Source organism: Pseudorca crassidens, chromosome 10, assembly GCF_039906515.1.
Source record: "Pseudorca crassidens isolate mPseCra1 chromosome 10, mPseCra1.hap1, whole genome shotgun sequence".
In the NCBI taxonomy this organism is placed as follows: Eukaryota; Metazoa; Chordata; class Mammalia; order Artiodactyla; family Delphinidae; genus Pseudorca; species Pseudorca crassidens.
In genome coordinates this window covers 44,220,616-44,236,466 of record NC_090305.1, presented here as the reverse complement: position 1 = coordinate 44,236,466, position 15,851 = coordinate 44,220,616, and the positions used below count along the sequence as shown (strand labels likewise).

Sequence of the window (15,851 nt, the reverse complement as noted above, 5' to 3'; positions counted from 1 at the left end):
GCGGGGGCTTGCGAGGCAGGGAGGGAGATGGGCAGAGGGCTCCTGGCAGGGATGCCCCTCCTCCCTTGGGACACTGTGAGGGGCATGGCGGTGGCTGTCACGGGCTGGGGGGGGCATAAATAACACTGTGTGCAGGACTGGGGCAGCAGGAGGGGGAGCGTGGGGCAGCCACCTCAGAAAGGCCCACCCAGGCCACAGAGACACCCAGGGACGTGGGGCCACGAGACACAGACATGGGGACACGTGGGGCCAGGAGTACGCAAAAGGGGGTGATGGGCGGCTGGAGACACAGAGGCGGACACACCCAGAGAAATGGGGATTGGTCAGGGCTCTGGAGAGTAATCTCCGGGGCTGGGCTCACCGCCCGGGCACTTCTGGGCAGTGGTCGGGGTGTTTGGTGATGATTGCAAAGTGAGCTTAATTGGCAGCCATTTACTTTCTAAGATGACAAGGTTTACATGAGAGACTAAAACCCATTCATACCAAATGAAAACGTGACACGTTTTTCTGATCTTTCCTCCCCGCCTCCCCCACCCTCCTCCCTCCTCCCTCCTCCCTCCTCCCTCCCTCCTCCCTCCCTCCTCCCTCTCTCCTCCCTCCTCCCTCCCTCCTCCCTCCCTCCTCCCTCTCTCCTCCCTCCTCCCTCCCTCCTCCCTCCCTCCTCCCTCCCTCCTCCCTCCTCCCTCCCTCCTCCCTCCCTCCTCCCTCCCTGCTCCCTCCTCCCTGCTCCCTCCTCCCTCCCTCCTCCCTCCCTCCTCCCTCCCTCCTCCCTCCCTCCTCCCTCCTTCCCTCCCTCCCTTCCTTCCTCGCCCTTCCCTCCCTCCCTTCCTTCCTCCCCCTTCCCTCCCCCCTCCTCTCCTTTCCTCCCCCTTCCCTCCCTCCTTCCCTCTTTCCTCCTTTCCCTCCTTCCCTCCCTCCCTCCCTTCCTTCCTCCCTCTTCCCTCTCTGTCTCCCACCCCTTACTCAGCAGATGGTAAGTGAGCACCTAGTCTGACCACGTTGGGCAGGGTATGGGGAGGATGTTCCAAGGGGAGAAGTAGCCTGAACAGAGGACCCGAGGAGAGAGGGAGTGTTTAGTCCACATGGTCTGACGTTCGTATGGTTTGATCGTGGAATAGAAGGAGAATGGCTTGGGTCTGGGCAGACCAGCCAAGACTGACCTGGATTAATGTGCCTGCGGAGTGAGAGCAGGGCAGACGTGGTCCAGTGCAGCTGGTTAGGAGGCTGTTACTCGTCCCGACACTGAGGCTTAGTTCCAGAGGAAGGGGAAGCTCTCCTGAGCCCGGTATTGTTGGTATTGACACTGGAGACTAGAGGCGATGGTCCTGAGTAAAGATAATAGTTGCTTCAGCTCATCGTTGGCCATGGGGAAACAGAAGAAATGGGGCTATAAGACCCTCTTCTCCCTTGAAGACAGTCTTGGGGCAGCTCATGCATCCCTGGAATCAGGTACTTCGGTCTCCCCAGGTTCGTGGGGAATTCGCAGATGAGCAGGTTTGGCAGAACTGCTGCCTCGGCAAGGTCAGGATGGGGAACTGGAGGAGAGACCGATGACCCTGTGCCGTCTCTCAGCGCCTCATCCCCTCCTGTGCCCACCACTTCCTCTGTGACGTTCCACCAACCGTCTAATTTCCTTCTTTCCTGAGAAAACAGAATCATGAGCAAGAACTCCCTCCCTTTTTATCTGGTCACCTCTCCTTACTTTTCGTGGAGTGTTTGGGGTGGAAGCCAAGTCTGGACGGGTTGAGGAGTAAAGATAATAAAGATTATAAAACACAGAATGGTTTTTTTTTCCAGTTGCTTTACTGAGAAGAGAGTTGGTGCTAAGTACAGAGGAAACTGGGTTTATGAGGGTTATTTGTTTTTATTTATTTTAGGATGGAAGAGCCTTGGGCATCTTATATACTCAGAGCAAAAGACCCAGGTGAGGGGAGGGTCACTGATAGTGAGACCCCCACCCCAGGAGGTGGAGGATTCACAGGAGGGAAGCAGGTCAGGAGGAAGCAAAGGTCAAGGGTGACAAGGTGGGACAGTGAGGGGGCTCTTATATGTGTCACTGTTTTCTCTGTAAAGAAGATGAAAAAGTGATGCCAGATGTGGAAAGAAGAGGGGGTGGGGTACGAGTTTCAGGCATTTCGGGAAGAGTTGGCAGAGATGCTGTGAGGGATAGAAAAACCAGCTGTTTAGGACACTGAAAAGAAAAGGCAAGTTTCCTGGAGCCCCCGGCTGAGATCAGAGCTGGGATTCGTGGAGGCAGTAGTCCACGTGGTGGTATGGTTTCCTCTAGTTCAGGTGTATACTCAGGGCAGGGGTGGAGAAGACTCAGGGCAGGGTTGGAGAAGACATACCGCTGCCTGGATCAGGGTTGAGGTTTGGCTGGGTGGTTGCAAGGTGAGGACGGAGTGAGGGAGTTGAGGATGGTGGTTGAAGTGATGGATCATGTGGTGCAAACCGAATGGAGAAGGAGGTAAAGAGAGCAGAGGGCTCAGAGACGGGGCAGAATCAGGCCAGTGGAGGAATGTGAGATGTTGCTGAGCCTGGTGGTTGGTCCAGCTGGAGTTAAGGAATGAAAGTACTGGAAGAATGGACATTGCTATCAGAAGGTACAGACCTGAAGTGGACTAAGTTGGGTTCAAGGTGACAAGATCCAGGCTGTGGCCACAGGTGTGTGTGACCGGCTGACATGGAGGGAAGACAAAGGCCTGTGAGGATGGGGCCCTGGATGCAGACGGGGACAGCCAGCCCGGTGTCAGACCGCTGGGGAGTGTGGGTCATCTTGAGGACAGCAGGAAGGTGGTGGCACAAGAGTGACCTGCTGTGTGAAGGCAAGGTCTTTGTGCCCATGGATAATGGTTTGAAAACTACTGGTTTTCACTGGGAGCGTTTGAAACACATGCCCTGCCCGTGGGCCCGGTGGTGTCCAGGACTTGAGTTAACGCAGTGCAGTGGCGGGGCCTGGGTTTCAGTAAAAAGGCAGAAGCGGGGCAGGGTAATGATGCTGAGGCGGACTTGGTTTCCCGTGGAAGAGATACTTCCGGAAAGTTGGGAGTGGAGACAGTCTGGGTCTGGGAGATGAAGCAGAGATGAAACGTGGCCGGAGAGGCTCAGTGAGAGGAAGAACTTGCACTTGGGGGGCAGCAGCAGTGACCTGGATGAGAAGCATGAGGGCTTCCAGTTTCGAAAGGAACTTGGGTCTAAACGATCTTGTTTGTGTTAGATGCGAGCTGACAGATCGCTGGTGAGAGGCTTGAAGCAGCAAATACTGCTCATGAAGTTGTGGGAGAAGCTGACATTTGTAGAGTTTTCTATCTGCCAGGTCCTGTGCTGAGATAGTGCAGATTATCTTGTCTAAACTTTAGAACTGCTCCAGGAGGAAGATGTTATTATGGCATCATGTAAGTTTTAAAAATGAGGAGAATCTTTTCTTTGTTTTAATTGAAGGATAGTTAATTTACCATGTGGTGTTGGTTGTAGGTGTAAAGCAAAGTGATTCAAGTATACATATATTTATATATATATTCTTTTTTAGATTCTTTTCCATTACAGGTTATTACAAGATATTGAATAGAGTTCCCTGTGCTGTACAGTAGGTCCTTGTCGTTTATCTCTTTTATATATAGTCGTGTGTATCTGTTACTCCCAAACTCTTAATTTATCCCTCCCCCCCTTTCCCCTTTGGTAACCATGTTTGTTTTCTATGCCTGCGAGTTTCTTTCTGTTTTGTAAATAAGTTCCTTTGTATCATTTTTTTTAGATTCCATAAATAAGCTATATCATATATTTATCTTTCCCTGTCTGATTTACTTCACTTAGTATGATAATCTCTAGGTCCATCCACGTTGAGTAGCTCTGGGTCTTATTCCTCTTAGTGGTTGCAGTTGGGATTTGAATGCAGGCATCAGGAATTGAAACCATCTCTGCTCTCTGTGTGCCTCCAGGATTCGAAGGGAGGAGCCTTGGTTACTTCCTAGAATCCCACGTGGCCTGCCCTTGATGGAAGAGTCAGGCTGTTTTGCTGAATGCACAGATTTTACATTAGGAGTCATGAGTGGCAACGGCAGACTTAACAACGTTTAGCGTTTGATTTATTTTGCTTTTTAATTTTGTTTACACCGTATCATGAAAAGTTTGATAGACTCAGATAGGTAGTGACTAGTGGTAACAGTATACCTAAAAATGCCTTGATTTCCCTGTGGGGTTACTACTCAGTTAATTGGAAATCCCAGGAGAAGCTGAAAGACTAAACGTGATAGTGGTCTTCGATATGTTAAAGTTTGGTTCAGAACATATTTGAAATACCCTTTAAAACTATAGCTTTTGAATCAGTGTATGCATGTGTAATGGTCTGATACAGTGTGTGTGAGAATAACGTGCTGAAATATGATTTGGGAACTTTCGGGAACTTATTTAATAAAATATATTATTTTCTCCTGGTTGATGTTTAGCCATATTCAGACCTCTAAACTCTTCTTCTTAATATCTTTCCCTGGATGTGCTGGGCAGCGCTGCAACTATTAAACTTAACCCTGTGGTTGAAATGTTTTGGCAGCCCTTGTTAATAGGTAGTTACCTTTGTGACTGGACTGGCTTGGAACGTTCTTGACCCGGCAGAAACCAGTCCCCGCCTCTGCCCAGCTATCGCCCCTTTCTTCATATAGCTATAAATATCACCCACGTAGCTCCTGTGTTCTTAGGGTTCCCAGAAGCAGCTGATTTTATATATATATATATATTTTTTAATTTTATTGAAGTATAGTTGATTAACAATGTTGTGTTCATTTCTGCTGTACAGCAAAGTGACTCAGTTATACATATATACATTTTTATATACTTTTCCATTATGGTTTATCATAGGATATTGGATATAGTTCCCTGTGCTATTTATTATACAGTAGGACCTTGTTGCTTATATCCATCATATATATTCTAATTTGCATCTGCTAATCCAAAACTCCTAGTCCATCCTTCCCCCACTCTCTTCCCCCTTGGCAACCACAAGTCCAAAAGAAGCTGATTTTATAATCTGTAAAGGCTCTTGTGAAATTTTGCATAGAGGTTCAACTTTTCATTTACAGTTTCCTAGATTCGTTTCTCTGAACCTTGTTTTCAGAGATTTCAATTGGTCTGAGGCAACAAATTTGAAAACTTTTATCTTTTACTCTTTTCCTAAGAGAATTGGGAGAATAATAAAGCCAAGTATTTGCTTCTCCCTTTGTCAAAAAAAAAGAATAACCATAGCAATAAAATAGCCAACAAATTGAAAGTGTACTTACTGTGTGCCAGGCATTACTCTGTGTCCGTGTTGTTGAATTTGCACAACACAGTGTAATGACTGTTATCATCCTTGTTTTACAAGTGAGAGAACGATCTTAAAGCAGATAAGTAACTTGAACATGTAGGTGGTAGAGATGGGATTTGAACTCCTGGGATGTGCTGGAAAGGCTCACCAGCATGATTTTAGGGCAGAATGTCAGTTGGAAGTTGGGTGATGTTTCTGCTCTTTTTTTTCCCCCATGTTTTAAAAAAAAAATTACCAAAGGGGAGAGGCGGGGGGAAGGATAAATTAGGAATTCGGGATTAATAGATATACACTACTATATATAAAAGAGATAACCAACAAGGACCTACCTTATAGCACAGGGAACTGTACTCACTATCTTATAATAATCTATAAGGGAAAAGAATCTGGAAAAGAATATATAAATATGTAACTGAATCACTTTGCTGTACACCTGAAACTAACACAGCCTTGTAAATCAACTATACTTCAATAAAATGAAAACAAAAACAAACAAAAAGAAATCCTTCCCATATATCCTATATAACATGTTCATGCACACAGTTCTTTCCTGTGCTGTGGAGATGAGCACAGATTCCTAGGAAAGATGACTAAATTGAGGTACACCTGCACTTTCAAATACTGGCCCTGTGTGGGGAGCCTTGCTCCGGCTGTGTCTGGGTGTGAGCTCCCTGGAACGGCTGTTTCACCCAGTACCGGATGGAGAGAGGCGTGTGGGCCTATATCCCTTCCACGGGGTGCTGGCAGAGCTGGTAGGCCTAGGGTGGGCTTAACTGCCACGTGTTCCTTCCCCACGTCCCTGGGTTGGCCTCTAGTCCTCTGGCTCCTGGAGCAGCGATAGGAATAAAGGGCTTTCTGTTTGCACCAAGCAATGGCCAGTGTAAAAGGCTTTCTTTGTTTTATTTTATTTTTTTAAATGTTATTGAAGTATAGTTGATTGACAATGTCATGTTAATTTCTGCTGTAGATCAAAGTGACTCAGTTATTATACATATATATTATTTTTCATATTTTTTATTATGGTTTATCACAGGATATTGAATATAGTTCCCTGTGCTATATACAGTAGGACCTTGTTGTTTTTCCATTCTATGTGTAATAGTTTGCATCTGCTAATTCCAAACTCCCAGTCCATCCCTCCCCCACCGCCCCTCCCCTTGGTAACCACAAGTCTGTCCTCTGTGTCTTTGAGTCTGTTTCTGTTTTGTAGATAACTTCATTTGTGCCATATTTTAGACTCCACATATAAGTGATATCATTATGGTATTTGTCTTTCTCTGTCTGACTTAATTCGCTTAGTATGATAATCTCTAGGTCCATCCATATTGCTGCAAATGGCATTATTTCATTCTTTTTTTACAGCTGAGTAATATTCCATTGTGTGTGCACGCGTGCGTGCGTGCGTGTGTGTGCGTGTGTGTGTGTGTGTGTATATATGTGCCACATCTTCTTTATCCATTCACCTTTCTAGACTAAGGGCTATCTTTGGTCTGGGTTTTCTACTTTCAGTTGCCTGACTGCCTGTTTGGACCTTTGCCTTCTGTGTTGTTTTTACAGTGTCTTAGCCTCTCAGAGTTTAGACTGAAAAGAGTCTTGAACATTATCTGCTTCTGCCTCCTTCCTCCTCATAGATGAGAATGTTGACTCACAGATGTAAAATGACGTGTTCAAAGCTATGGGACTAGCGGCCAGGACTGGGGCCAGTGTCATGACTTCAGGGATTTTCTTCCTGGTGCAGGATGACTTGACCCCCCCCGCCATTTTGCTTCCCATCTGACCCTGGCTGGCCGCCTGTCCTCTTGATCCCCTGGCTTTGCTCCTGCACTGGCTGAGGGAACAGTTTGCCGGTGTTACTCCCAGTTTGGAAATCACTGTGTGACCCCTGCCGAGGTCACTTGGTTTCTTAATGTCATCATCAGCAGGTTAAGTAGGACCCTTATCAAAGGGCGACTTGCAGATGTAAATCGTGTGAACTGGGGACCTGTTTTATTATCGTTTAATGGAAGAGACTTTAAAAAATTAATGAAAACAAAGTATAGGGAAAATTATTTGATAAAAGTTTCCCATTGAGTAAGCTGAATGAGGATTCATGAGAAAATTAGAGAGACCTCAAGCCAAATTGTTATGTAATGTGGTTAATTGGAGAGGGTGCTGTTTTCCTTTTCTGTTCTTTACACAGAATACCTGTTGGATCAAGTTCTCTGCAGGCAGTAACGTAGATTAATTTGTAGGTTCTGCTTTGATCCATTTGAACTTGGAAAAACATGTGCTTAAGTTGTTTGAACAGATCTAATTAGTAAAGTGGAATGGAGAATTTTCAACACTGGGACATTTTGGAATGAAAAATAAATGAGATGCTTGGGTTAAATCTGACTTTTCCATCTGTTAACCTCTTTGAAACTCAGTTTCCCTATATGTAAAATGGGGAAAATATACTCCTCTTACAAGTGAGAGTTAGGAGGATTAAGTGAAACAGCACTTGTAAAGTGCTTGGCACATAGTAGGTTCTTAATCTGTGTTAGTTTCCTTCCTTCCTAATGGTTTAATGTTTTCTGTTCCATTTAGATATCTGATATCCATGTTACTGGTGAGTCAGAAGACATGTCTGCAAAAGAGAGATTGTTACTGTGGACACAGCAGGCCACAGAGGGTTATGTGGGGATTCAGTGTGAAAATTTCACCACCTGCTGGAGAGATGGAAAACTATTTAATGCCATCATTCATAAATACAGGTATGGAATTTGTTGGGTTTTTTCCCCCTTTGACAAATCTGAGAAGTGTTTCTTTCATTTCCAAATTTTAAAATAACCTTTTATTATTAGACAAGCACTGAATGTGTATGGCAGAACATTAGAAATACAGACAAGTGAAAAAAAAATCACATTTCCACTACCCAGAGATCGTCACTCAGATACACAGAGCTATGGTGTGTCTTTGGATTTTGTCAGTGACTTAGTGGAGAGTAAGCTCTGATACGTAGAATCTGTAGGTGGAGGACCAAGATTGTGTATGTAGAGAACTGATGATTAGTGAGGTCAAGGTTCAGACTAAGCCTCACAAGTTTCCATATCATAGCGTCCTCATCTAGTTACTCTAGTAAGCAGCTGGGTTTAACGATGGCCAACTTCAGGGTGGTAATCAGTTTCCCGGTGAGAATTGTTAACCCCAAGATCTGAGTTAACACTGACATAGCACCTACTAAGTGCCAGGTGCTGTCCTAAGCAGTTTACATATGTTCATTCACTCAGGCCACACAGCATCCCTAAGGGAATCTTGTCCTCCCTGAGTTACAGACAGAAACTGAGACCAGAGTAAATACTTGCTTCAGGTCACAAAACCATCGAGTGTCAGGCTTGGGATTCAAACCCAGGTACTTGCATGTTGAGTCCACACTCCTATTGCCTTACAAAAAATGAAATTCCTGGAAATTCTTTACTGAAAATGATGTTTTGATCTCCGTTATTTTTCTTAGTTTTGCAAGGATTATGTCATGTCGTTGAAGAACTGAATATCTTCCCAAATAGAGTAACTCACTAAACTGACAAACTTATTGGATTGCAATAAAAACAATAGGCGGAATAGGTCATATTTTGATAACTTTCTGCATGTGAGGCATTCTGTTAAATGCTTTCCTTATGTTATCTCACTCATCTCCCAGAGTCCCATAAAGCAGGAGCTGCTGTCACCCACTTTTATAGATGGGGAACTTCAGGTTAGCCAGGGTCACACTGCTACCAGCTTGCAGAGCTAGATTCTCACCCAGTCTGTTTGCCTGGAACCCCATCTCTCCCTTTCTCTTTCTTCCTTTCCTTTCTCTCCCCTTTCTCCCCACTCTTTTTTATTTTGGAGACTTTGACATCTATAGAACTGAACTGAGTCTCCCATGGGTCCACACCCAAGAGTCCCCTTTAAGCGCTGTCATAGTCTGCTTCCTTTACAGGACAACATTTCAGTAGAGGTAGGTGTAGATTGCTGAGTTAAAAAGAAAATCCTGTGCTTGCCCAGAGTAAAGTGCCAGCTCTCCTTGAGGGACACGGTGCCAAGAGGGCTTCATGGTCACAGACAGTGTGATGATCACACTGTGTCCCATGTGACTTAGAACACAGGCCGTCAAGTCTCACCTGTTCTGTACCTGGGGTGGAAAGGTCTTCTTAGCCTTTGAATGACAGTATTTGGATTGTTACACCAAAGGATGTGTGTCACGATGCATTTTGAGGGTGTGCTCTGCTCTCTGAAGTTTTTTAGCTTAGAAGCAAAACATTTAGAAGCCAGCTATTCTTCTAAAATAATTGACTTTTAAAAACAACTGATCTCCAGGCATTGTCTCTTCAATACTTAGGAAGGATTATGAGTACCAATTGGTATATACCTGCTGTGCGTTTTTATACTTAAATAAGTCACTGCTGTGTCACAGATCCTAAAATTTCCTGTTTAATGTTACAGAACTCACGTTGCTTTAGGAGAAGATTTGGATCTTGTGAAAGTGATTTGTTTTGAACTTTTATTTTGACAGAGTGATCATTTTGGAACATTGCTTAGCTTTAACTTTTTTTTTTTAATGGAAGTATAGTTGATTAACAACGTGTTAGTTTTAGGTGTACAGAAAAGTGATTCAGCTGCATATGTATCTATTCTTTTTCAGATTCTTTTCCCTTGTAGGTTATTATGAAATATTAGAGTTCTGTGTACTGTCTATTTTGTATATAGTAGTATGTTTAGCTTTAACTTTGAACTTGGATTTCCTAGTGTGCTTTGTTTTCCCTTGTTGGAGTTCATGGTAAAAATACTGAATATCAGGTTTAAATACTTCGAAGATATCTTTGTTGCTGAAGTTTTGTTCAGTTACCCTATGCCTAGAATTACTGTGGTTTCTTTTACTAGAAGAAATCTTTCATCTGTAGAACTGTATTTTTTGTAAGTTCTTGGGCCTTTCTCTTTACTTAAAAAACAAATGAGTACTTTTTTTTCCTAGTATGTGTAAGAATTAAGCAGGTGGCATTGAGCTCCACATGGTTTTCTTTGGTGAGAGCCTTGATTTACTCTAGGAACAAAGGAGACAAAGTTATGAACAATTATGAAATCACTGTTAGCGGATTTTTGGCTATTGGGCAGTACTAATCACATTTAGAGAGTAGTGTTTTACTTAGCAGTTGTTTTTACTTGATAATTATTCTCTTAAATTTTGTAATGTATTTATTTGGATTCGCTCTGGAAATATACCCACTTCATTGGACTTTTTTGGATTTTTTCAGATAAAAAGTTTTATTATTTATATGAATTTTACTTGACTTCTGTAATAAAAATCATCTGAGGTGGCACATGGGTTTGGTTTCTACTCAGATGCCAAGTCTAACCATATAGGATACTTTGTTGAGAAGGCCCTTAAGAGGGAAGGAGGGCTTCACAGGAAACAACCTCGTGATTGAGGCAGTGGATGGAAAGAGGGTTATGGTACTCCGATGTGACAAGGTCACCTGCAGTAGATAGAATGCGAGAGATTTCTCTGGAGATGAGAAGGAAAATAGTGTTTATCATTTAAGAGTAAACCAGTATTATTTGTAATAACTGATTTAGTAAGGTTTTTGTGTACAATTGTCCCCTGGTATCTGCCGGGGGGGTTGGCTTTAGGACCCCCGCAGGTAACAAAATCTGTGGATGCTCAAGTCCCCTATGTAGCATGGTGAAGTGTTTGCATATAACCTCACACATCCTCCATATACTTTAAATCATCTCTAGGTTACTTCTAATACCTAATACAATGGAAATGCTGTGTACATAGTTGCCAGCACACGGCAAATTCAAGTTTTGCTTTTTGGAACTTTCTGGAATTTTTTTTCAAATATTTTTGATCCATGGTTAGTTGAATTTGAGGATGCAGAAACCGTAGATACAGAGGGCCAACTGCATTTAGTATCTTCTAAGATTTAGAATTAAGATCTGAAATGGGAAGGTAATAGCATCCTTCAGATTCTGTATTGATGTGAATACTGTCAACAGTTGTGAGTCAAGCACGTGATTGTCTAGCATATTTCTATTAGTGTCCCCTTATACATTATGACTTTTGAAAGTGGAGAGCGTGTTTGTTAACCCCAGTAAACAGCACTTTACTAACAATTTACTAACTTTTATTCTAAAAGTTCCATAGAAGCTTAATTTTCTAAAATTCTTTTTTTCGAAAGAACTACTATATGAAATAAAAATGAAGAGAAATTTTCATAAGACTGATTTATAGATGTTACGCACTAAGAATGTTCCATGGAGGTAAAAAGAAAGTAACTGTCACATAGCAGGTACCCAGGAAATAGATGCAGAATGTTGACCAGGTATTAATTCCTGTCCTGCCTGTTTTTAATATATGGTAGCTTTTAAAATTATCACAGTCCTGTGAAATAGATGGCACTATTTCCATTGTTATCAATTTGTTATCAAATTGTTAAATTATTAAACTGAGGCTCAGAAGGTAACTCACGTGCTCCATATCACATACACTTTTAAATAATGGAGGTGATTGCTCTGGGTTCTCAAGTCCTCGTATACTTCCATGTAAATACTTAGGTAATTTCCTGTAGGCAGACTGCATATCAAGAAATGGAACTTTTGGCCAGAGAAGCTGTGGTAGTGCATCCTTGAAAACTAATGATATTCAGCAAAGACATGTGAAAATTCTTGATGGATTTAAGAAATTGTTACCTGAAAACTGGGTTTGCCTTTTGGTGGGTGTCCAGCCAAAAGACACAACCAAACCAAAGATCGGGAAGGATTTATTTTACTTGCAGCAAGTAGGGAGAACACTGGAGATCTTTCCAGAAGCAGTGTCTCCACAAACAGCAAAATTGGGGAAGTTTTAAGCTAGCAGTACATGCATAGTCATGAAGGGGCTTGGGTGGTGGACAGAGCCCAAGCTTTAGTTGATTGAAGTCACAAGGGTCAGAAAAGGTCACCATTGTTACCGTTAGGTTCTAATTTATCTGGTGGTTGAGCATTTCAGGCTCATCTTCACCATTGAAACAGAACTGGGAATCTTTACAACTGATATATTATCTTTGCTATTGTTACTTCTCTTGCCTGATAACAGGCAATGTTTCTGCTTTCTTTTGTTCCATTAAGATCATTAATTACTGAGATCTGTTCAAGGGCAAGCACTGTGGCCAGTCTTATATCACAAAATGGCTTAGACCAAAAATGGCTCCTCTTACATAAAGATAGCCGTGCCTGGTTCTCTTTCTCCGGGGACCCCCTACCCTATCTGCTTACAAGATGACCAAATGAGCAGTATCATATATAACTGCCAGCTAAGATCTTGGTCCCTTGTAAGAAATTAATGAGGACAGCATTAATTGTTTAACTTAGAATCAGCCATCTCTGAAAATAGCATCACCAACAACTGTAATGTAGTGAGGAAAGTTGTAGATAATAAGAGAACATTAAAATACTTAGTACCAGTAAGAGGAAAATCACAAATGGACTATTCTGTAGTTTTAGTGTGTCGTGTTATCCTACAGAGGGTGGATAGCCTGGATTGTGCAATGGATAGTGATGCTGAAAACTCAGCCTCTGTGCGCCGGTGCCAAACTGAATCTCAGAGACAGGGTTTTGGGTAGGGTAGGAAAGAATAGCTTTATTGCTCTGCCAGGTAGAGTAGGAAAGAATAGCTTTATTGCTCTGCCAGGTAAAGGGGGCCACAGCGGACTTGTGCCCCTCAAAACTGCGTGTCCCATCCCAGGAGGATTTGGTGAGGAGTTTTATAGCAGTGGTACAAGGGTGGGGTTGCTGATAAGATTAGGGTGTGTGCAGGGCCTGCACTCCTTTAATCTGGTCTCAGGTGATCTCCTAATCTTGATTAGCTTCTCTGGTTCCTTTAATCTGGCCTCAGGGGGTCTTCTCTGGAATGAAGAATGCTGACACCTTCCATTTATTGGGGGTTTTAGTTCTGTAAAGAGCTCAAAGATATTGATACGTGTATCCCTTGAGGGGAAACCAGGATGCTGCCCCAGGGCTGGCCCTCTCTTGTCTCTGCATCCCCCTCCCTTCCCTGATTGGCAGCTGTTCGAATCTGCCCTTTGGGACTCAGGGAAGATCATGGAGGCTGTAATCTGTTCCCTACAGACAAGAGACGTGGGACAGAAAAGCTTCCTTGCCCAGGAGCCCCACAGGGTGCTGCTCGGTTTCAATAGTAAGGATGATAAAGTAATATGATTTAGTAGAAAAGATTACAAGGAATGGTTCTGTGGGTTCTATTTAAATAGGTCACTGATAAATACATTGTTTTTATATTACTTCTGTCTTAGGAAATTCTGTTCCTAATTCCTTCTAGGCACGTTTATTTGTTATATTCAGTTTTCCATGCAAAGGGTTCAAATAATAAAAATACCATATATCTATACTAGTTTCTGCTTGTTTTGTCTATATAGTTTAAATTTTCTTTAAAGCATATTAAAACCTTTTCACCAAAAATCACAACTGGTAAGATATCTTAACTTACTTTTCATTTGAAAGAATGACAAAGCAGACTTGGATTTGATGGACTTAGATGACAAGCATGTCACAAGAGCATTTGATGAGTAAGGAGCTTAAAAGCGAGAGAGGATGAAGTAGAATTAACTGAGAACCAATAGCCAGGGGATTCTAGGAGTATCCTCTAGACACCAGATTGGTAAGTCACCAGGAGTTAAGACACACACAGAGGAGTGAAATTCCTGACAGTAGCACATGTTCTTTAGAGGCAGGTGTTAACAGTAGAGGGTTCAACTGAGACTTCTGTGCTCTCAAGTATGCTCATACACACAGGAAAATGGACTTTTTCCTTTCTGAGAAATAAAGCTCTGATTTCCAGCTTGAATTCAGCCCCCAACTTGTCTGACTTTATCAGTCCCTGCCCTGGAACACTGATGAATGCCAAGTTCCAACTCAGCAGCGCCCAGCATCACTCAGTGTGAAAACATTTCTGTCTGACAGGCAGAGGCAAGAATGGGCACCCACGGGCCAGAACAAAGAGCACAGACTGTGCAGTGGGGCCAGGCGAGCCTCAGGTGGCCACACGTCAAGATACTAATAAGTATGTCAGGACTGAAATGCTGAGGGTGTTTTGTAGAGAAATTATTTCAGCTCACTAGTTTCTGCTTGTCCTCTTCTTGTTCTTAATTTATCGCATTCATTTATTTAACTCTCCTTTTCAAGCCCCTGGCATTCTTTTCACAAGCATGTTTTAAATCTATTACCCAAGTAAGACAACATTTTTGGAACAGGTTGTGTTTTAGAAGCATGCCATTTAAATATTTTCTAATTAGGCAGCCAGGAATTTTTCACTTCTCTGAGTGTGCAGTTGGGTAGCAATGATTTTTGTTCATTGTGTTCATTTGGATTTAGAATTTAATGGGACCATCCTATAGCATTCTATTAATTCTTTAAAGACGCTGTAATTGGGAAGGTTAGGCTGTAAGGCCGTGGTCAGAGTCATCTTCTTTAATAGGACCTGGAGGCTGTGATTCAGCCTCTTACCTGGATTCAGTCACACCTTACAAGCTATACTGGATTGGACTGGTTTAATACTGGGAGGAGGCCCTTTAGGGTTTGAAATGTTCCCATAGGAAGTTGGATTAGTGTTGACTAGGGATTCTTTCTCTCTCAGAACCTGGTCTGCCCTCAGGCTGCAGAACCCAGAGGTACGAGGGTGTGTGTGTGTGTGTGTGTACACAGGTAAGGTTTGTATGGCCATGGGCTAGACACAGACAGAGTCTTGATGGTTGTTCATTTTTTAAAAAGTCACAAACATTTCAGTTTGTGAGGCAAAATCAAATTGCTTGTTTACCTTACCAAATAAACTTAAAACACTTGAACTCTGAGGGCATACGTGGGTGACTTGTAAACATTATCACATTTTAAAATCCATAGGGAGCTCACATGCATGGCTGGTAATGCATCTGTATCCACGAGAGGCATGTGAGTTAGTGTTCATATCCGGTGACCTTTTTTAGTATTCTTCTGTGTATTTTTTCTGTGTATTTAGAATACTAGCGGGGAGGGAGGCGGGTGTCTTGAGATAACAGATGAGAACGTGCCTGTCACACCAGATTTAGGAAGCATGTAATAAATGTCAGTTTCCTTCCCTCCCTCCAGGCTGCTGCTGACCCACTAATAACAGGGCTGTGGCTAGGAGGCTCGGGAGAAGATGGGCTTTGATTAAAGCCTCCCCTTACTGCGAACCTGATGCATTCTTCCTTCATCAGCTTCCCCTCAGCATTCTCTGACCTTCTCCTACCCTGAGATTTCTCCTGCAGTGCAGGACCAGTGGCTGTGTGCTCTCCATCTCTTGTTTCCTGATAGGTCCCTCTGTTTTGTTGCAGCACCTCTTTTATTTTGGCTCATTGATAGATTCATATTCTCATGTTATTCTCTGAAAGAAGTAGTTTACTATTTTCTCCCAGAGTAAATAAGTTGATTCATCCCACACACACACCCCTTTTTTTTGTGGGGGAGGGTGGTATCTAGCCCCTAGATTTACTTACAATTTACTCTCATAAGGTCACTTAAATATAGGAACTGAAGGAGTTAC

General features: G+C 42.9%; 1 protein-coding gene across 31 annotated transcripts in view; it reads left to right on the top strand.

Moving 5' to 3' along the window:
• Window positions 1-15,851, top strand: part of DST (dystonin) — a 499,741-nt gene that overhangs the window by 277,806 nt on the left and 206,084 nt on the right. For all 31 annotated transcript variants that reach the window (XM_067753487.1, XM_067753485.1, XM_067753482.1 and 28 more), the window contains one exon: window positions 7,865-8,031. In XM_067753487.1, the coding sequence (XP_067609588.1) occupies window positions 7,865-8,031 (167 nt within the window). The remainder of the gene's footprint in view (window positions 1-7,864; window positions 8,032-15,851) is intronic.